Source organism: Misgurnus anguillicaudatus, unplaced genomic scaffold, assembly GCF_027580225.2.
Source record: "Misgurnus anguillicaudatus unplaced genomic scaffold, ASM2758022v2 HiC_scaffold_34, whole genome shotgun sequence".
Taxonomy (NCBI): domain Eukaryota; kingdom Metazoa; phylum Chordata; class Actinopteri; order Cypriniformes; family Cobitidae; genus Misgurnus; species Misgurnus anguillicaudatus.
In genome coordinates, this window is record NW_027395284.1 from 5,094,954 (window position 1) to 5,116,342 (window position 21,389).

Sequence of the window (21,389 nt, forward strand, 5' to 3'; positions counted from 1 at the left end):
AGAGTGTTTTAGCTATGATATACTGTAGAATAGGAATTTGGTGAACTCACCAGGAAAACCACGTTGGTGTGTTGATAAAGAGCTCGGGCAATGCTGATTCGCTGCCCACAGCCTCCAGAGAGAATGATGCCCTGCACGAAAAAAAAAATTAGAACAGATGCACACAGATTCAAGTTTTGTTTAGTCAATGCTATAATACATGAAATAATACATGACACAGGTGACATCAGTCAGACGTACCCTTTCTCCAATCACTGTTTGGTCACCTTGTGGTAGTGTATCAATATCTGGCTGTAACTGGCAGACCTCAATCACTTCTTTATATCTGAGAAAATGATCAGGGAGATTATACAGTATGGTTAAAAAACTGTTTTTTTTTTCATATTACAGAACTCATAAACATTTTATAAAGAGAGAAAATGTGTCATCTGTTTGATAAGTAATGTGTATTTCATTAATTCATAATTTGTTGCAGTGCTAAAATGAATTATTTCTTGTTCTCATCCAAGGTTTTTGATCGTGTCCTTATTGTACTACTGTATATAAAGCAGGCATACTATGAATGATTCATCCTGGAAAAATTTCCTGTGGGAATTTGACAAGGACAGTGACTATGTATGTGAAAGGATGCCGAAGGTCCTGCCTAGTTTCTGAAGGACCTACTGAAGACAAACTAGCAGACTAAAAGAAATACAGCTACTCTTAAGAAATACTAAAACCAACTCTCACGCACCAGCTCTCATTTTGTTTCCTATGATAACAGTGCCCTTTGGGAATTCCTTTAAAATCCTGTCGAAATCCGTTTTTCTAGGTAGGTAAAGGGCACGATGGAGATAAAACTACTGTAGCCTTTGGACTTACAGTAAGACTCACAGTTGTAGTCATTGTGTTTGTGCAAAGTGCTGCGAGGGGACACGAGGATGAGGGGACATTTTCGTCCACACGTGTCTTTCGCATAAATGAACAAGGATTTTCAGGATAAGGAAATAATGGGAATACTTGATTTTAGGATACCTCTTTTCACTGGGCGTCATGTCAAACAGGATGTTCTCCTCAATCGTGCCATTTAAGAGCCAGGGCCTCTGTGAAATGTAGCCTACTGGACCTCTCTTCCTGAAAATCAAAACGTATTGGTCTTGGTGACTTGTAAAATGTGAATGAAGAATGAAAAATAAAATAGAAGACTTACCCAGGTGGTTGTCGTGCATTCATACAATGTATGCTGTATGACAAAAGCAAAACAAATTTATTTACGAAATTATTATGTTGTTGAATTTTTTAGTAAGTTATATTAATGCTATTTTATACCTTAGATCATCATCTGAATCACTCTTGGGTAAACTATGGAAAAATGCAGAAGTATTAACATGAGATTATAAGCAAATACTTTTGATCAGATGAGGATATTGCTCTTATTTCTGTAACTGTACAGGTATAGCATAGTGCAGATAATGCTTTGGGTTTGATTCCCAAAGTTTATGTGAACTAATGTATACCCCAAATCCATCGCTTTGGAATAAAGTATCTGCAAAATGCACACACGTTATTGTATCGATACAGTACAGCCTCTCTATTGGTTATTTTTAATATTACAATTCAGCATTAAGATGAACTTTTTGTTTCACCTGTTCCATGTGATGCTTCCAGAGATCTTCTTCATTTCTCCTAGTGCCGCCAACAAAAGTGATGATTTCCCGCTTCCTACTTGCCCTACGATCATCGTCAGCTGACCTTATACACACACAAACAACAGTGAACGCAGAGAAAGATTAGTTAGCCTTATGCTTACGTAAGTATAATACTGCAGAAACCGTATAATACTGTACGTAGACATGCAAACACAGGACCTCACCAAAGGGAACCTTTATGTTGATATTGGTTAAAGTCGGGCATCCCTGTGTCCACGAGAAGTAGCCATTTACAATCTAACCATATAAAACAGAAGAATGCAAAGTGTTAAAGTTGATGTCTGCAAATATTTTGTTCTCCTATCTCAGCCCAATAATCAAACACAACTACTGGTTAGCTATTTTTGGATTATCCTTATCTGTGAGGCTTACATAACATTGCCCTGTTTGTTTGAATGGCCAAACATAGCCATATTATTCAACCAGTGGTGTACTTTTTGCCCAAATATAGACACATTAATCATGTTTGCGATACAAATGGGAAATTTAATCAAAGCCTAGCGTTGTAATTAATTTAAGCATTTTATTATTAATAATATTTGTTTTATCTCTAGTTGCTTTCCAGCTAGTTGATATTATTAAAATATAGTTTAGATTTATTGTACATTTTTAAACATCTGTTATAAGACATTTAGGGAAGTCACGCCACTAGGCGGCCATCTTTGCAAAGCCTTCAGACAGTTAAGTTAGTCATGCAAGAGTAAAGTCCTATCTACTTGAATAGGTCAAGACAGTTATCTCTAAAACCATTGGCTAAAATCTAAATTTAACAACATATTTCTGACCAACAATTAAACCTGACTAACTGATCAACGGTATGATACCTTTTGTTTCTTAAGCACAAATTAGACTAAAAAACACCTCTTTTCAAAGTCATTTTAGCTACTGCGCATGTGCACAGGTTGGCAAGCTCCTCACGTGACTTAGACTTAGAGCCCCTCCCCTAGAGAATCGTCAATGTTTTTGTTTTTTTTTAAGTTATATTTTTGGCCACTTTTGCCTTTATTTAACAGTGAGTAAGGAGAAGACAGTAAAGTACAGGGAGAAGAAAGGGGTATGGGATCGGCAAATGACCACGAGCTGGGAATCGAATTCGGGTCACCGAAAGTGCGAAAGCACCACATGTCGGAGTGCTGCCCACTACACCATGAGCAAAATAAATTGTAGATTACCTTAGGTCAAATGATAGCTAAAGCATCTCACAAACTACACTGAGTTAACGTTACTGTGTAAACTTAATGTATACAACGTGTACAACTCCAGATTGGTTTTCACATAGCAGTGATCCTAGATCGCTGTCTGCCCTCATCTTTAGAAAAACCAAAACATTTGATATTTTCAATTAGGTATTTGTTACAGAGTTTGGTTTAGCCACTAGCCAGACCATTAAACAAACAGAGACCGGAAGTAACTTTATTGAACGCTTACATAAAATTGTTTTAATTAGTCTACACTTATTGCTGTTATCCGACAATAATATTGCCAACTGTTACTTAACCCAGCTAGCATTCTTGTTACATGTATATGTTTATATTTATTTATTTATTTAGAACCATAAATGCTTGTTTTACTCTAACAACACACATGCGCTTAAAGTTGTGCATAACCTCAGCACCATTGCATGTGCGCTACAGAGACATGCACGTGAACTGTGCATGCACATTAATAACGCACTTTCTAGATGCTTTGTGTTTACGTTTTATAGTAGTTTTAACTAGTGGATTTATTTTAATTGTTGTATTTTACTCATATGTTAAATTACAACTAGGGATGCACCGAAATTTCGGTCGCCGAAAATTTCGGCCGAAAATGGCATTATCGGTTTCGGGCCGAAATAAAAAATCCAGCCGAAAATTTAAACCGAAAATGAATGTCAACCGCGCCCCTCCCATCTGTGCGCTAGCGCTTGGGTTTCACTCATGGTGATCAGTCGTCTCCCACCACTCCCCTTCGTGCTTAATAGTGCTGCAATGACGCGTCGATGTCATCGATTACGTCGACTACGTGACGCGTCACGCTGTTTACATTAATCTCGCGTAATGGCGGCTTCTGCTCCTGGCAGTGTTATCCATACATTTATTTGTTTGTGTGCGCCACAAAATCAACAATGGTCGCAATATTTACATTTTCATTTAAAACAGCTTCATTTATTGTTGTGAGCGCTCGGTGGTGCCTCTCTTGTGCACGCTCTCTCTCTCTCTCTCTCTGTGCGTGAAGCCCCTAGACAGCGCCTCTCATACATGACACTGAGTGAAAGAATTAAAAGTTGGATGTGTTTTCCATGCGGATTCCTCTGTGTACTTGCATTTTCACATAAACGTCAGATGTTACTGACAGAGAAGACGACTGATTCGAGTTTATCATGAAAGGTTAGCAGTGTTTTCCCACACACACTGGTTCTCTATGTGCTTGTGCGCGAGCTCGCTCTCTCCTATGCCCGCGCATGCCTTCTGTAGTAACTCTGTGTAATGGCAATTTTGTAATTTGCGCCGAATTGTCTGCGATGTCTCGTTTATAAATCAAGATTTTAGTAACTTAGTAGTTAAAGTAACAGCTGGTTGGATTAAACACAAGGTTATTGGGTCATGTTTAGTCACTATTTTAATAGTCTTTGGGGTGGTTTCCTGGACAGAGATTAGCTTAAACCAGAACTAGACCTTAGTTTAATTAGGAAATATAATTAGTTTAAACAAACATGCCTTACTAAAAACATTACTTGTGTGCATTTTGAGGACAAACTAAAGGCACTGATGTTTTTAAAGATATGTCAGTGCAAGATGTTTTCAGTTTGGACAGCTCTATTTATTTTAGTCTAGTACTAGTCTAATCCCTGTCTGGGAAAACGCCACTATATGTCTGACAACTAAACAGATAATATGTGAAAATAGCATTCAGTTGTGTTAAAATGCTAATTTCAGACCTTATTAATGTACAACTTTGTTCTTTTTTATAAATGTTGGCAATTTCTTTATTGTTTATTAGATTTTTCCCACCTTTTTGCTGATCCGAAAAATAATCTGATCTGTGCCTCAAAAACTGTAATGTGATCCGAACTGTGAGTTTTTTTTATTCGTCACACACCCCTAGTAAAGTTAGTACACAGTGATAGCCATAAATGCAATTGTACTAATAACTGGCATAATAATTTATTTCGGTGTTTCGGTTTTTCGGCCTTGGTTTTCGGTTTCGGCCAAGAATTTTCATTTCGGTGCATCCCTAATTACAACAATTAAAATAAATCCACTAGTTAAATGTCTGTATTTGTATTTTTCTGTTTCAGAACCACACAATTCTTATACATAACGTTTTCTTAGATATCATTGACCTGACCAGCAACCTGTAGCCTTCATCAATTTAACCAGTAGTTAGAAATTTACACTAACCTTAATACAGATTTCCTCCTCTCGGAAAGAAAGTTCTTGGTCTTCTTGCTGAAAGTTCCTGTTAACATCCTGTTTGGCTTTATTCTTACGATTTACCAGCTTGGCCTGAAGCTGTAACGCATACTGAAGGGAGAGAGCAAAAACGTGTCCATTCAACCAATTCAATAGCAATTTACTGTAGTAATGCTGAGCACTGACACAATTTACTTATTATACAATGAAAAAAAGGTATGGCTAATGATCAAGCTTTGGTCTTAATTTATTTTAGAATAAATCTTAGTCTAACTTTTAAACGCAGTACTCTGAATTTTTTTTTTAAACAGAAATTTCCTAAGATTATAAACAGATTTGTACTGTAACTATTAACTGCATTGTTAAACTCACAACAGACTTAATACTGCTGTTGTTCTTTGGTGGAGGCTGGACTGGAGGCTCATGATCAATTTCAATCTCTGCACTGCCAAGAAATTCACCCAGTTTCTGCACACTGAGAAAGAGGAAATATCTGCAGTTATTAAAGCTCAATGACATTAAATTCACTGAAGCTGTGTGATAACAAACGACGAGGAAGAAAAAAATAAAAGATTAATTTAGGTATTCATGTGGATGAATGACAATCATAATGCTCCCTATTGAAAGACTTTAGGGCGAGAGCTGTCAATCACCTTACAAGAGCCTTGACTGTGGAGTGCAAGACACTGGAAAGCAGGAAGAGGGGCGTGACCAGGATGTGGAAGAGTGAGAGGGATCCGAAAGCCACAGCGGGAGACAGATCGAAGTCTGTCGCACTGTGCACGTTCACATGAACCACAAATATCTGTCGAAAAAATTGCATAAAAATATTTTTAAAACTTGGGATATCAAAAACATTAGCCATGACATTGTGTTGTGACCCTAAAGAAAGTAGCTTTAGCTTGTTAAGGTCATCATTTTAAGGGAACTTGGCTGTTTTCTTTTTGAATGGCTGGGAAATAATATCTGCACCACAGTCACACACTTACCGTGAGAACAGCAGCAATTGGAATGGCAGCATTCATGAAAACTGCAGGAAAAATAAAAGGAAAATTATAACATTTCCAGTAAATGATGTCATCATTTGCACTGTTTCAAAGCAGCTTTACAGAAAACATTTTAAGGATGAGTCTCACTAGAGAGGGAGGTATAAAGTGCAAATGCTCTGAGATTGGTCAGCTCCTTCTCGCGTATATCCTCCACGCTGGATCTGAAGATGTGCTCCCATGCGTAGAGCTTCAGGAGTTTGATTCCCCTTAACAATTCATTGGTTTTCTTCAGTCTTTCACTTGTGTGTTCCTGCAATGACATGAGGTTACGCCACATTCAGAACAATATTATAATAAATTTCTGGCGATATAGACTGGAGACTTTGAAGATTGTATGGCACAATGAAACCACACTAGCATACATTAGATGCTCACCAGTGTACTCTTCTGTGCACGTGAAAGTCGAGTGGCCACAAAATACTGCAAAGGTGCCAGAACAGCGATGACAGCTGCACCGATCAGAGCGCTCACACCCAGCAGATAATACAGAAGTATTACTCCAATGACAATCTGTACATGACAAAAAATAACAAAATCACTTTATTAATGTTCAATGACTCTCAAGATAAACCAAACGTTTTCATGATACCTGAACCGGCATGGCCCACAGGTTCGGACAGAGAAAGAAGAACCACATGAGGTGGTTGGTGTCACGTGCCACCAGGCTGCAGATCTGAGCTGTCGTCATGTCGCCCATAGACATGTTGGAGGTGCACAGACGCATGATCTTATTGTAAATCTTAGTCTGTGGGAAAATAAATATTAGCATTACTCTTAGAATAATAGATATCAATAATAATCAAAAGTATTATTAATTACAGTTTACAGTATCATTAAACACATAGCTAATGGTACATGACCACTGTAGTTTGTAGACAACACTTATTGTTTGCTTATGAACAGTCTCAATCCTGAAATTGTATCCTATTATATCCCTAAATAAGGAAATATCCTAATATACTGTCTAGCTTTACAGTATCGCAACTGCATTGCAACCCGTATGTACAGTATTGTATTGCAAGATTAGACTGCCCTACATCTGATAGATCACTTTTTTGAGGGTTTTGATGTTAAGACATTACAATTAAAGCTTATTCTTACCTTTGATCAAGCTTTAAAGGCAGAATAGGCAGGAATTATCTAAAAAAACTTTTTTACAAATTTGTTTAAACTGACTTTATATATCAATACATAAGTAAAATGTAAGTACTCTGAAAAAGAGAGTATAAAAATCGAGTGTCTGTATACCTCTCTGCACTGTTTTAAACACAGCTAACTTTTCCATTCACTCCACCCCCTCCCTTCTGGGTTTCTTCTTAAGCCACGCCCCCAAAACACATGAACGCGCGAATTACCTCAGACAAGCGGAGAGGAAGGAGCGCGGTGCATGTAATAACATCAAGTCACAATCACATGTAATAATACACCTAACTTTATCACTAGGAATATAAACAGCTTGCTTTTATAAACGGATGGCTTTTAGTACTCACTCAGCCAGTGTTTTGCATGGAAGAGTTTCTGTGATGAAAGCATTGTTGACTCTGACGAGGACTACACTCCGCAGACAATACTGCTACTGCATCATCGACTCGAGGAAAAGCCACGCGATATTTCCTCTCGTTTGATTGCTTCATTTATTCCTTTTTTGCCTTCGCTGACTGGATATGCAGGTACTGTAAGATGTGAATGCAGTTTCTGTGAGTCGTTAGTGCTATTTCTCTGCTGTACTATTGCTCTTCGTATTGCCTCGTGCACGTTCAAATCAATCGGGTGTGCGCATGTCTGGGCAGATCCCATAGCAACGGGTGGAGCCATGGTCGCGAGAGAGAGTGATATTTGAGCAAGCTAATCATATGTTTCGTCCCGGATGGAAATAATTAACTGTGTTTAACACAGTCGTGAGAGGTCTACAGACACTCGAGTTTTATACTCTCTTTTTTAGAGTACTTACATTTTAATTATGCATTTGTATATAAAGACAGTTTAGACAAACTTGTAAAAAAGTTTTTTAGATAATTCCTGCCTACTCTGCCTTTAATAGTAAGGCATCACATCATACTGACACAAAAGCAAGTACAGTTTATTGACCAGTGGCGGCCGGTGACTTCTCTTCAGAGAGGCAAGAATTAAAAATGTGTTTGGCATGTCAAAATACACTCACCTAAAGGATTATTAGGAACACTATACTGTACTAATACTGTGTTTGACCCCCTTTCGCCTTCAGAACTGCCTTAATTCTAGGTTGCACTGAGTCAACAAGGTGCTGAAAGCATTCTTTAGAAATGTTGGCCCATATTGATAGGATAGCATCTCGCAGTTGATGAAGATTTGTGGGATGGACATGGTCAGAAACAATGCTCAGGTAGGCTGTGGCATTTAAACAATGCCCAATTGGCACTAAGGGGCCTAAAGTGTGCCAAAAAACATCCCCCACACCATTACACCACCACCACCAGCCTGCACAGTGGTAACAAGGCATCCATGTTCTCATTCTGTTTATGCCAAATTCTGACTCTACCATCTGAATGTCTCAATAGAAACCGAGACTCTTCAGACCAGGCAACATTTTTTCAGTCTTCAACTGTCCAATTTTGGTGAGCTCATGCAAATTGTAGCCTCTTTTTCCTATTTGTAGTAGAGATGAGTGGTACCCGGTGGGGTCTTCTGTTGTTGAAGCCCATCCGCCTCAAGGTTGTGCATGTTGTGGCTTCACAAATGCTTTACTGCATACCTGGGATTTAACGAGTGGTTATTTCAGTCAAAGTTGCTCTTCTATCAGCTTGAACAGTCGGCTCATTCTCCTCTGACCTCTAGCATCAACAAGGCATTTTCACCCACAGGACTGCTGCATACTGGATGTTTTTCCCTTTTCACACCATTCTTTGTAAACCCCAGAAATGGTTGTGCGTGAAAATCCCAGTAACTGAGCAGATTGTGAAATACTCAGACCGGCCCGTCTGGCACCAACAACCATGCCACGCTCAAAATCGCTTAAATCACCTTTATTTCCCATTCAGTTTGGAGTTCAGGAGATTGTCTTGACCAGGACCACACCCCTAAATGCATTGAAGCAACTGTCATGTAATTGGTTGATTAGATTATTACATTAATGAGAAATTGAACAGGTGTTCCTAATAATCCTTTAGGTGAGTGCGTCATGTAAATCTATGTGCATCATGTCCAAATATGTGCATGCTGCACATGCGTCGATAGGGTTTATGATATAAGAGACGCTCATGTTCACAAAAGCTTTGCATTTACTCGCCCTCTGAAAAAAATCACCGGCCGCCACTGTTATTGCCAGATAAGTCTTACCTGTACGGCTCCCCTGAGCTTTATTCCGGTCTCTATGGCGACATAATAAGATGCCTGTAAAAAGGTCCTCTGCAAGAGCAAAGCCAAGAAAAGCAGCACAGCCAGAACATATGCGTTTGCTAAGAATGCTTCAGAGGAGATAAAGTGCATGCCAAGCAACTTGATCTGCAAGAAAAAGTGTGCAAAAAAAACTGTTTACAAGGTCTCAGAGATCAATTTTTTATCCTTAATGATTCATAACGAAATAAATAAACAAATTAATAAAGAAAGAAAGAAAGAAAGAAGGAAAGAAAGAAAGAAACAAATAATGAAAAAAGAAAGGTACCTACAGTACGTGCCCAACAAACAGACATAAGGGCAGACTAATAAATCATATGAGGCAACAAATAAGCAACCCGCGCTCCCCCACACATACAATTATTAAAGCCACCAGAAGCACAACATCATCTAATAGCATGTAATACATTTCTAAGACCTGAAGGCATAGAAAAGGCTCTTAAAATCATATATCACAGCAATTGTTGTGCTGGTGAAGCCTATTAAACGTGTTCAATTGATATTATGGGATGTGAGGAGCACATGCAATTCTCCTTCTGTTTAGAGTATCATCCAAATTAACCAGGAGGTTTTACACCTAAAAACTATGTTAGCCTTGGGATATTAAGTTTTTTTTTTTAGTAAAAACTCTGCCATGGTACATAACACGATGCAAAATGATACAATAACAATGATTTATATGAATCCTCATCACCAGGATATAATGCGAATGCTTCTGATGTATTAAGTAAAATATGCAGGAGCACACACGCTGTCTCTACAATTAAGGAACCGAAGTGCATGTTTCCCAAGTGTTTATCTATTAGTATTCATGGATAACACAGTTGGAATGTGAAATGATCTTGCTGCACGACATTAAGACATCACATATCGGTACCAGCTGTTGTAGCAGACTAAAATGCTGTATACCCCTGTGCTTTTAGGAGTAGTAGAGTCAAAAAATGTCTATTATATACATTTAAACATTCATTTAAAACATTATGGTATATGTATGTGGCTTTATAGGTTTAGCTGGATAATAAGCTTGCATCAAAATACCAATATATGTGTCAATAGTTCAGAGTGCAATGGTAAATTTAATACTTAGCATCTCAGAGGAGAAGCATTAACAGCAATAGCAGACTCACAACTGTGCTATTATACTAAATATAAGCATTTGTCGGGTGACTATATGATGTTCACTATAATAGCACTCTTGCATGTGTAATGTTGTTTAAGCATGACTGTGTATTGTTACCGGAGGCAAAACGGTGTGGTTATCACTGCTAATATGATAAACTATCCCAGAGATGCAGAGCGGACCAGCAAAGCCCAGCAGGTCTGCCACGAAGCGGAACGTAATGCTTAGCATCAGAGGTCCACCGAATGCCTGACGTAAAGCACGCCAGATCCACCTCGACCCTTTCAGGGGGACAGGACCCTTCTCCTATACACAGAGTGAAAGATGAGAAGTGAGTTCACAAGGTAGGTTTGTGGTTGCCAACTGGCTGAAACCCTAATTATAAGAGATTTGGTGACTATTAAATTTTAATCGCCTTTAATTTGGTAAATTAGTAACTGATGTACAAACATCCACACCCATTTTTTAGCATCTATCACTACAGCATCTTACATAAGTCACCTAATCTGAAGTGTTTCAAGAAGTCGCTTCTGTGTTTTACGAGTTAAAGACATATTCATTCTGATTATATCTGGGTGTCTACACAAGTATAAACCATAAGTACAAAACAATAAGCATCATCCAAACAATGGCATTTTTTTAAAGGCCACCAAAGTCAACACGAATTTGCTAAATTTGAGAGTGTAAGGGACAACACTGCTCTTACGTAATATCTGCTTACATTATTTTAACTTTACATGCTGCCTTGTGATATTCTCCATAAAAGCACACAGCCATTGAACTGATGTCTATATAAAACCTTAATGTGTGTTAATGTACCCTTTGTGTGTCGAAGGCTTTGCGGAGCCTTTGGTAGTTAGTAAGAGCCCTCGTGGATATGGGCAGCTTGCCGATGGTCTTCAAGTCAATAGGACGCTGATGTGCAGAGGTGATAAAGGTGTTCATCCACCAATATGTGCTCTTGGACAGCAGGTTGACAAACGGCTGCAGGAATCGAACACCCAGATCCTGAAGATCATCAGGTGGCTTTACCTCTGTGGACTGTGGAAACCACATGTAGCGCTGAAACAGAGCAGAAAAGGTCAGATTTGTTTACTCTGTAAAGAATCAGAAAATAATATTACTGAACTAGTTAAATAGAAGATTTCATCAGACACACGCGCATTGCAGAGGTGGAAAAAGTAATAAAATATTGTACTCAAGTAAAAGTAAAGTTACTTTAATAATATTTTACTTAAGTAAAAGTAAAGTTACTTGTCCAAAAATCTACTCAAGTAAAAGTAAAAAGTAAGTCATTTTAACTTTACTCAGAGTAAAAGTTACTTTTTTTACAGCGGGAAGAGGTGGAGGATTCTAGTATAGTTCAAAAACGACAAGGGAATATACATCTCAAACTAGTTGTTTTTAATTGTAGGAACATCTTTACAATTAAAGTGCAATAACAAAAAGTTAATAAAATAAAAAGCTTTTTTAAAGTAAGAAACATTTATGGAATTGTTTAATGATTTTACATGTGAGTTATGCACTTTTGAAGGTGGTCAGCAGCTTGTAAATACAATCACTATAGTAAGGTTGTAATTGATGTATTGCTGGTAACATACATTATTTTATTAAACTATATCTAGTTTAAATGAGCATATAATGAGATGAGTGCCATGTCTATATACATTTGACACGTTTATTATCTTCTTACTTCCCTGACCTGGGTACCTGATGACCTTTATTCTCTCTCTCTCTCTCTCTCTCTCTCTCTCTCTCTCTCTCGCTCTCTCTCTCTCTCTTGCTCTCTGCAATGTCTAATGACCTGCGCATTCGAGGACGTTTTGAACTTGTGTTTGACTTGACGCGAAGCTGCTAGACCTCGGAAGATAATGCGCATGGTATTAAAAACGCGCCGTGCAATTTCGAACTTAAGAGCATGAATCCTACCTTTCATAGGAATGAAACACTCGCTTCGCGTCAGTGGAAAGTGGTCGCTTAAATATGACCAGGGGTTTCTTTCATTAGATTTGAACTGAGGCGGGTCTGCATTAGCGCGCGCCTGTCTCGTCCGTCTCCATGGTTCTTTTTGCGCGTTCCCCGGGCCCCGCCCATTTACATCCGTTGCGCGTCTTTATCACCTTGCTTTTTAAAATATTTTTTTACTCAGTAACGGATATGATTTAAAATGTAGCGAAGTACAATACTTTAAATAAAACATACTTAAGTAAAAGTAAAAGTACAGATTTTAAAAACTACTCAAAAAAGTAAAAATACACAAAAAAACTACTCAATTACAGTAACGTGAGTAAATGTAATTCGTTACTTTCCACCTCTGGCGCATTGTCACGGCTACGCGTCTAGACAGAACTTAAAGGGAAAATATGCTCGTTTTCCAGATCCCCTAGAGTAAACATTTGATTTTAACTGTTTTGGAATCCATTCAGCTGATCTCCGGGTCTGGCTGTACCACTTTTAGCATAGCTTAGCACAATCCATTGAATTTGATTAGACCATTAGCCTTGCGCTCAAAAATAACCAAAGAGTTTCAATATTTTTCCTATTTCAAACTTAACTCTTTTGTAGTTACATCGTGTACTAAGACAGATGGAAAATTAAAAGTTGCAATTTTCTAGGCAGATATGGTTAGGAACTATACTTTCATTGTGGCGTAATAATCAAGGACTTTGCTGCCGTAACATGGCTGCAGGAGGTGCAATGATATTATGCAGCAGCCCAAAATAGTCCCCTTAGCATCTTTCAATAGCAGAGGACTATTTTCGGGCACTACGTAATAACATTGCGCCTCCAGCAGCCATGTTACTGCAGCAAAGTCCTTGATTATTACGCCAAAATGAGAGTATAGATCCTAACCATATCTGCCTAGAAAATCGCAACTTTTAATTTTTCGTCGGTCTTAGTACACGTAGCAACTACAGAAGAGTCTTTTAAATAGGAAGTTTTAAATAGGAAAAATATTGAAACTCTTTGGTTATGTTTTTAGCGTGATGCTAATGGTCTAATCAGATTTAATGGATTATGCTAGTAAGCTATGCTAAAAGTGGTATCGTCAGACCAGGAGATCAGCTGAATGGATTCCAAAACGGTAAGAATCAAATGTTTAACTCTATGTGTGCTGGAAAATGAGCATATTTTCAAAAAAAGTGGGGTGTCCCTTTAACTATCAGAAATAAACTACTCTAAGCACTTTGTTGTTATTGATTCTTTGCAGAGTTTACCGAAAGTTACGTTTGTTCCACGAAAACCGTTTGTTTATGATATTACTGCTAAAACCATGTATAATACGTGGGCAATAGTGCCCTTAGATGATGTTTCAGTCGGACTTGCAACCCAAAGGTCACCAGTTTGAGTCTCATGGCTGGCAGGTTGTGACTGAGGTGCCCTTGAGCAAGGCACATTTCTCCCAGTTGCTCTCTGGGTGCTTAAGTGACAGCTGCCAACAGCTCTGGTTGTGTGTGTGTTCACTGCTTTCTAGGATGGGTTAAATGCAGAGGTCACATTTCAAGTATGGGCTACTCCATAAATCACGTCACTTTCATTATTAGTATTTTCCTACGCTTTATCTTTTCAAGCTGACTGACGTCTTGTAACTGCCTAAAATTTTGCCTTAAAGGAATAGTCTACTCATTTTCAATATTAAAATATGTTATTACCTTAACTAAGAATTGTTGATACATCCCTCTATCATCTGTGTGCGTGCACGTAAGCGCTGGAGCGCGCTGCGACGCTTCGATAGCATTTAGCTTAGCCCCATTCATTCAATGATACCATTTAGAGATAAAGTTAGAAGTGACCAAACACATCAACGTTTTTCCTATTTAAGACGAGTAGTTATACGAGCAAGTTTGGTGGTACAAAATAAAACGTAGCGCTTTTGTAAGCGGATTTAAAAGAGGAACTATATTTTATGGCGTAATAGCACTTTTGGGAGTACTTTGACTCGCCTGAAAAGTCCGCTCCCCTTCTCCCTCTCATAATGGGAGAGGGAGGGTGTTACTGCGCCGAGTCGAAGTACTCCCAAAAGTGCTATTACGCCATAAAATGTAGCTCCTCTTTTAAATCCGCTTAGAAAACCGCTACGTTTATTTTGTACCCCCAAACTTGCTGGTATAACTACTCATCTTAAATAGGAAAAACGTTGATGTGTTTGGTCACTTCTAACTTTATCTCTAAATGGTACCATTGAATGAATGGGGCTAAGCTAAATGCTATCGAAGCGTCGCAGCGCGCTCCAGCGCTTCCGTGCACGCACACAGATGATAGAGGGATGTATCGACAATTCTTAGTCCATGCTACGACTACAAGTTTGGATTAACCCCTGTAAAGAATTATTTAATTTAAATTTAAAGGGCACCTATTATTCCCATTTTTACAAAATGTAATAAAAGTCTCGTGTGTGTTCAGAATGTTTGTTCAGAATGTGTCTGTGTCTCTTTTTAGGTCAAAATACCCCACAGATCATTGTCCAAAATGTCCCTATTTTGGTGAAAGGAAAAATGCGCTGTTTTCGTGTCTGTAACTTTAAATGCAAATGAGCTACTGCTCCTTACTCCCTTACAAACAGAGACAATGAGTGTGTTTACATGCAACCAAATAATCTGTTTGTAATCGTATTGATGGCTCAATCGTATTGAAAGATAAAGGGTGAACTCGAACTCGCGCTGGGTGGCGTTGCCAAGTCCTTTGTTTTTTTGCGAGTGATTTAGGCTACTGTTTAAACTGTCTCTGTTTTTTTCTGCGGGTTAAAGATGATAGGATTTCGTTCATTAGTTGTTGGTATTTGGGCTGTAAATGGCCATTTGGGATAGTTTTGAATGTCAATGGGGATGGTTTTAATGTGCGAAGCTGGCAACCCTGGCTGTGCGCTTGTGCAGACATTCAGTTGGAATTATATATAATGTCCATGTAAATGAACATTTTAATCAGATTGCAGTGTTTAAACTATATTGTCATAACCTTAAATCGGATTAAATTCAGTCGGATTGACACAATTTTGTGCATGTAAACATAGCCAATGAGTGCTTTCCGTTAAAATAGATCTGATTCCTGTGAATATAGTCTGAGACAATTGCATCTCACTATTGAGATATGGTGGACAGGATACAACTCACGGATGGTGGAAACTATGGTAATGCAGGACTGTCAGTCAGTGGCTGTGGGCTGGGCTTCATCAGTGTGACATCACATTAACAAAAGTATCAAAACAACATGTCTTTTGAGACCGCTTTAGAGGATTTTTTTCATTGAAGGGTGGTTGTGTTCACACAGTCAACACACATGTCCAAACTAATAATATATATCCCCTTTAAAGAGTTGGACTGAGACTCTATTCACCTCATAGCTACAGAATACAAGCTATCCCAATAAACAGCTTAGCAAAGCAAGGGGAGAGAGGGATTTAGCTCCATCCCACAGCAACTGACGCAGGGTAACAAACATCTGTCAGACCAACAGAAGTTCATTGTGCCCGGCAATGCCATTTGAGTCATCTGTAGACCACATACAAGCCAGGTTTCAGCATTTTAATCCCACACAAAGCAAGAGGGCTTTCATTTATTTCTCTATTATATAACAGACAGAAGGATTCATGCCTGTACCTTCATGGTGAATGTGTCCTTGAGACTTAATTTGTTTCTGTCTGATATGAAGTCAAAGGTTACTAAGCATTTTCCTGGATAGTGAATATGACCACAGATTACTGTACTGTACTGTATATGCATTAAACAGCACAGATCCGCAGAACCTGAAATGTGAATATGTGATTTTAACCACAGCATTTTAAATACTTATACAGTATATGCAAGGTCACTATCAATAAAAGCTGCATTCAGAATCCACCTCACTTGTCACCTTCACCAGTGTGGTCATAACATTTCTGATATGAAGGCTTGGGAAAATGATTAAATGTATATATAACGCAGTTTCAGTACATATTGTCTCCATTAATCCTCTCTGTGTCACATATATACTCAAACACATCCCCCATAATCCCTTGCTCCACGCTTACCCTCCGCAAAATAACATTGATCTCCACGCCCAGCAGCAGTCCGTAGATGAGCGCCAGCAGTCCTGTAATGCAGAAACGTAGCTGCCTCGGGCCAATCCCGTGTTCATCGTACTTCACAAGCTTAATAGTTTTGGTGACAAAGGCCAAGATCCAGTAGATCAGCAATGCTAGATAAAAACAAATATTTGATGAGAAGTACGTTTGTTGCCTTATTTTATACTAAAGAATAAAGACATACATTTGGGTCTATTTTCGCATTCATGGATACTAATAATTACCTGATAATGTGTTTGTTTTAATTACTGATTTGGGAACATTTTAACCAGTGATTTACAGTGAATTCAATTTATGCATATACTGTACTGTAATCAGTATGTGTGAATCGAACCCATGACTTTTGTACTGCTAAAGCAATTCTTTACCAAGTGGTTTACAGAAACAATTATAAATTTTATACCTATAAGCAGCTTGGGAAAGTTGGAGGTCTCTATGTTATGGTAATAGACAATGGAGGTTATGGCAGCCAGTATTCCCAGCCCGGCTGGCATGTAGAGATGGATATGACGGGACTGATTGAACCTGGTGAAAACAGAAAGTCCACAGTAGGTAATAAATTATTTTTTATGAATAAATTTGGCAAAAAATATTATTTTAATAAAATTTTTTTTTATTTAAATAACAAAACGTTTTAAGCCCACTGTGTGTACAGTATATAATAGTCACTAATACCAGCTAACTACAGATCTCACCCATCTGAGACGATTCCCTCAGCAATCTCACACACCAGTACAAACAGCAGGAAAATGGTGAGGAGCCAGCGGAAGTTGTGTCCAGGGAAATGAAGCCACGTGCTGTGATGAATGTGAACCTTGGAGCTCTGACTGCCCCAGCCTACACAACATAAGCACAGAATGACACGACAGTCATGTTTCTTTTTATATTCGGAGAATATAAAGAATGTGCAGATACTGAGAGACATCTCACCAATGAAAAGGATGGGGAAGGTGCTGAACAGAAGGAAGACATGTGGGACGAGGCCTAGAGCATCCAAAAAGCAGCCGTTATTCAATAGGCCATTATCAACTTTATAGGCTGAAGAGTTGTCAGTTCCACAGAATGATACAGTGCTATTGGAGACTGGAGTCTGAAGAAACAAGAAACAAGGCAAATGATGTCTGTAGACTCAGACATGACTATTAAATTATGAAGACTGCATTAAAGATTATATAGCCTACAGTAATTATATGCATGCAGCATTGAAGGATTTGTTGTGTCTCAATGCTGTGGTATTTTTAGGTAAAGCTCACACATTTAATCCTCCAAAGAGTCATATTACAAATACATGCAATGTCAATTTACACTGAAGGATGTTTTAAGTCATCTTCAGTAGCAGGGCAGCCTACATCTCAGTGTATAAGTGATTTTGTTTCTTTCATGTAAAGAAATAATTTTATATACTGTTAAAATGCACTGAGCGTCATCAGCTCCACCGCACAAAAGGGTTAAAAAAACAAAACTATCAAAATCATATGTCAGTCATTACGAATATTTAATATCGTTCATTCTGAGAATAAAAAATGTAGATGATGTCACCAGAGCAACAATCTATTATAACTAAATCATACTGCAATATTACTAAATTGCTAAATAAATTGTCACTGATATTTTTGCATGTTATATTTTGTGTATTGGACTGTTATAATTCAAATCTTAAAATGTTATGAATTTGTATGTTTACGAACATATTTTTGAGTATTGTTAAAAGAAACATCTAGCGATTCTGCTATAAAAAAGAAAAACGTTGAGAAAATATTAACGTAAATATGTCAAAACATTTTAAAGTAAAACTGTGTATTTAAACAGTGTTCGTGCAATAAAATGTACTCACCGTTCTATATCCTCGCATCATTTTGAAAAGAAATTGTGTCGCTTTTCCCACATTCCTCTCGATAAGTTATTTTCCAGTACTAAAATCTTTGTTTTTCAATATAGGTGTTCAATAAAAATGAAAAACATGCAAGCAAAAATAAGTCTAGTAGCCTAGTGATATTTGCATTTGTTGTGCTAGTAAAGTCTTAGATCACTGTGCTGTGTGTGACTGACACGAGCTGCTCTGCAGGACAAGGGCTGAGCGCGAGATTATGTGCACGAGTCTCTCATCCTAAATGATGGCGCTCATTTCCAGTGTTGCAATCTGTTCATGCAAATGGTTTCCCAAACATGATCAAGTTAGAAAAAGAGATAAATTGTCCTCTCTCTATATGTGTAACTTTTATGGAAACTCCGCCCCCTATTGGTAAAATAATATAACTGCAAATCACTAAGAAAAGCTCTGTTTTTGACTTTATACAAACATCTTTAAACAGATTTATGAAATCTGTTGATGTAAAAAATACTTTTTTGCAACACAACAATCAAATTATGAAACAATATAATTTTGTAAATTAAAGGATTACTATTTAACTTAACTCATATTCACACGACTCCGGTGTGTTCGACTTCATACGGATATGCGCAAACTGATAATATTTATGACATCAAAATACCGCGAGAGTGATTCCCATACTTTGCTTTTGATTCGCTCTCGCGGTTCTTCGATGTCAAAAACAGACTTGTCTGCGCAGAGCTGCGTGAAGTCGAGGTTTCAGTCTTAACACGCAGCAACAACTTCAGCACCAAGGAAAGCAACCCGTTTCACAGCGATGATTGGCCAACGATGCGAAAGGAGGTGTGTCTACAATACAATACAGCCTTCCAATTGGACATTACAGTATTAGGGAGGTGCCTGAGAGTCGGAAATAATAACTGTCACTCAGTAAGGATTACCACAACAATCCCAAGAAACAGATTTGTTTTACTGCCTACTTTGGCTGCAACCTTTGTTTTATTTATTTAAGTCGTAAGCGGAATGTGTGCGTGAGCATGCACTTAAAAGACATGCTGTTTTAGAGAGGTGTTTCAAAGGTAAGACGATTATTTTCTGTCTATTCAAAGTCTCCATTAAACCCGGGACGGATGGCTTAGGTCAAACTGCATGATGAATCTCGTTATTGCAATGATAAACAAACGAATGCATCATAAAGGTTGTAAAGTTAAAGATTGTTCAAAGATCATTGTTACGATCACAGTTGGGACGGATGTAATATGTGATGTTGGTCATTTTTAGATAATAGACAAATGGGTGATCCCTCATCCCTCTCTTGCGACTTAAGCCACACGTTTCTAAAGCAGTTTCTAGCCAGCAGGCTTTGGTAAGACATTACACGTCTCCATAAATAATACAAATCTGACAGTAATTCAGTCTCTTTCCATTTTCAAACAAGACATTATTTAGTTTTTTATATATTTGAATAACTTAAATATTTGAATATTTCATAGTTTCATAAATGCAAGGAGACACTGTAAGTTCTAAATGGCTAAAAGCTCATTGCTGATTTTGATAAAACATAATTGCCATTACTTTTCAATGCATTCATACTATAACATACAGTAGTTACTATAACAGCATTGGTAATATTCACAAACTGTCTAAAATCAAACACAGATTGCATAACCAATTATCAGTCATAACAGCTTATACAGTAATATGTTTAACATAAACATTTTAATGTTCATAAGACAAATGAGATTACTTTTATTTATAACCCCACATTTTATTAGATGCTAATATTTTACCTTTATCTCCTGTTCTTTTAAAGGAGTATTTCGTTTACTTGTAGATTCACATCACAAGAGAAGAAGTTGTCACGACCAATTTTCCAATGGCTGGTAAGACCTCCTACAATCAGACCACAAAATTGCACATTCTTAGCATTATATTACATATATATGTATATATACCGATACAAACATCAATATGAATATAATATAAGAGTTATGTACTGTTCATTTGTCCTATAGAAAACAACTTTCCTCCTCTGCCTGGTTTTATACCACTAAAGCCATGTTTTCACCAGGACTTTGAGGAAATTCCCGACCAGCACCGCACCATGTGCAAGAGACTCTATTACCTGTGGATCTGTGAGTCTGTAAAACACATTAACTTAACTATCAATGTCACAGATGATAATAGAGACAGAACCCTGGAAGCAGCCTGTTGCTTACTGGAATTAGTTATTAAACAATTATGTTAAAACAAAATATAATGTTCTGGGCCCCTAACCTTGGAAAAGGGAAAACAGTTGCCCCTGGATAAGTAGGCCTCTAGAAATGTTCCCACCTTTCACCTTTTTACCAATAGATACCCCTACTCCCATATAGAATAACATGGACATGCTGCTGACTATGTTTAACAGGGTGTTTATATATTAAATTGATTGTCATCTCTTTCTGTAGATATTCCCTGTAGCTGATCCTTCCCAAGGTACTATACTCACGTGATGCATTTGAATGAAGTGGCATGCTTTATATTCACTTATTCTTTTTTCGATTTTGCATTTTGTAAGTTTCAGTAAAATATTTTTTTCTTGGCTCTTTTTGTGGTTTCAGACAATAGACTGCATGTCACTGTTGTTGTGTGTTTACTATTCAACTTCTTTCTTTTTAAAATACTTATTTTTAGGGCCCGAGCACACCGGGGTGTGAGGACCCTATTGTTCTTCAAGGAGTTATTATTATTAGGGCCCGAGCACCGAGGAGCAGGCCAGAATGGCCTGCACCGAAAGGTGCGAAGCCCTATTGGTTTTGCTCGAATTTATTATTATTAGGGCCCGAGCACCGAGGAGCAGGCCAGAATGGCCTGCACCGAAAGGTGCGAAG

The 21,389-nt window shown here is 37.9% G+C and overlaps 1 protein-coding gene and 1 long non-coding RNA gene across 3 annotated transcripts in view; one reads left to right on the forward strand and one right to left on the reverse strand.

The window, feature by feature from the left end:
* Positions 1 to 18,860, reverse strand: part of LOC141363397 (ATP-binding cassette sub-family C member 8-like) — a gene marked incomplete at its 3' end in the record, with an annotated part of 33,024 nt that extends 14,164 nt beyond the window's left edge. The window contains 22 exon segments of the mRNA XM_073866068.1: positions 51 to 131; positions 241 to 325; positions 1,015 to 1,113; positions 1,190 to 1,222; positions 1,309 to 1,341; positions 1,626 to 1,731; positions 1,853 to 1,925; positions 5,072 to 5,194; positions 5,456 to 5,558; positions 5,737 to 5,888; positions 6,073 to 6,113; positions 6,220 to 6,382; positions 6,508 to 6,642; positions 6,722 to 6,877; positions 9,448 to 9,612; positions 10,742 to 10,930; positions 11,444 to 11,686; positions 16,632 to 16,798; positions 17,089 to 17,210; positions 17,381 to 17,522; positions 17,616 to 17,775; positions 18,520 to 18,860. Coding sequence (XP_073722169.1) covers positions 51 to 131; positions 241 to 325; positions 1,015 to 1,113; positions 1,190 to 1,222; positions 1,309 to 1,341; positions 1,626 to 1,731; positions 1,853 to 1,925; positions 5,072 to 5,194; positions 5,456 to 5,558; positions 5,737 to 5,888; positions 6,073 to 6,113; positions 6,220 to 6,382; positions 6,508 to 6,642; positions 6,722 to 6,877; positions 9,448 to 9,612; positions 10,742 to 10,930; positions 11,444 to 11,686; positions 16,632 to 16,798; positions 17,089 to 17,210; positions 17,381 to 17,522; positions 17,616 to 17,775; positions 18,520 to 18,540 — 2,592 coding nt within the window.
* Positions 18,861 to 19,423: 563 nt separating this feature from the next.
* LOC141363400 (uncharacterized) lies at positions 19,424 to 21,075 on the forward strand. 2 transcript variants are annotated; one of them, XR_012368908.1, is made up of 4 exons: positions 19,424 to 19,595; positions 20,330 to 20,399; positions 20,532 to 20,651; positions 20,967 to 21,075. It is a non-coding gene; the product is annotated as an uncharacterized lncRNA (long non-coding RNA). The 2 variants fall into 2 exon arrangements; XR_012368907.1 differs by having other exon boundaries at positions 20,351 to 20,399.
* The last annotated feature ends 314 nt before the right edge of the window (positions 21,076 to 21,389 follow it).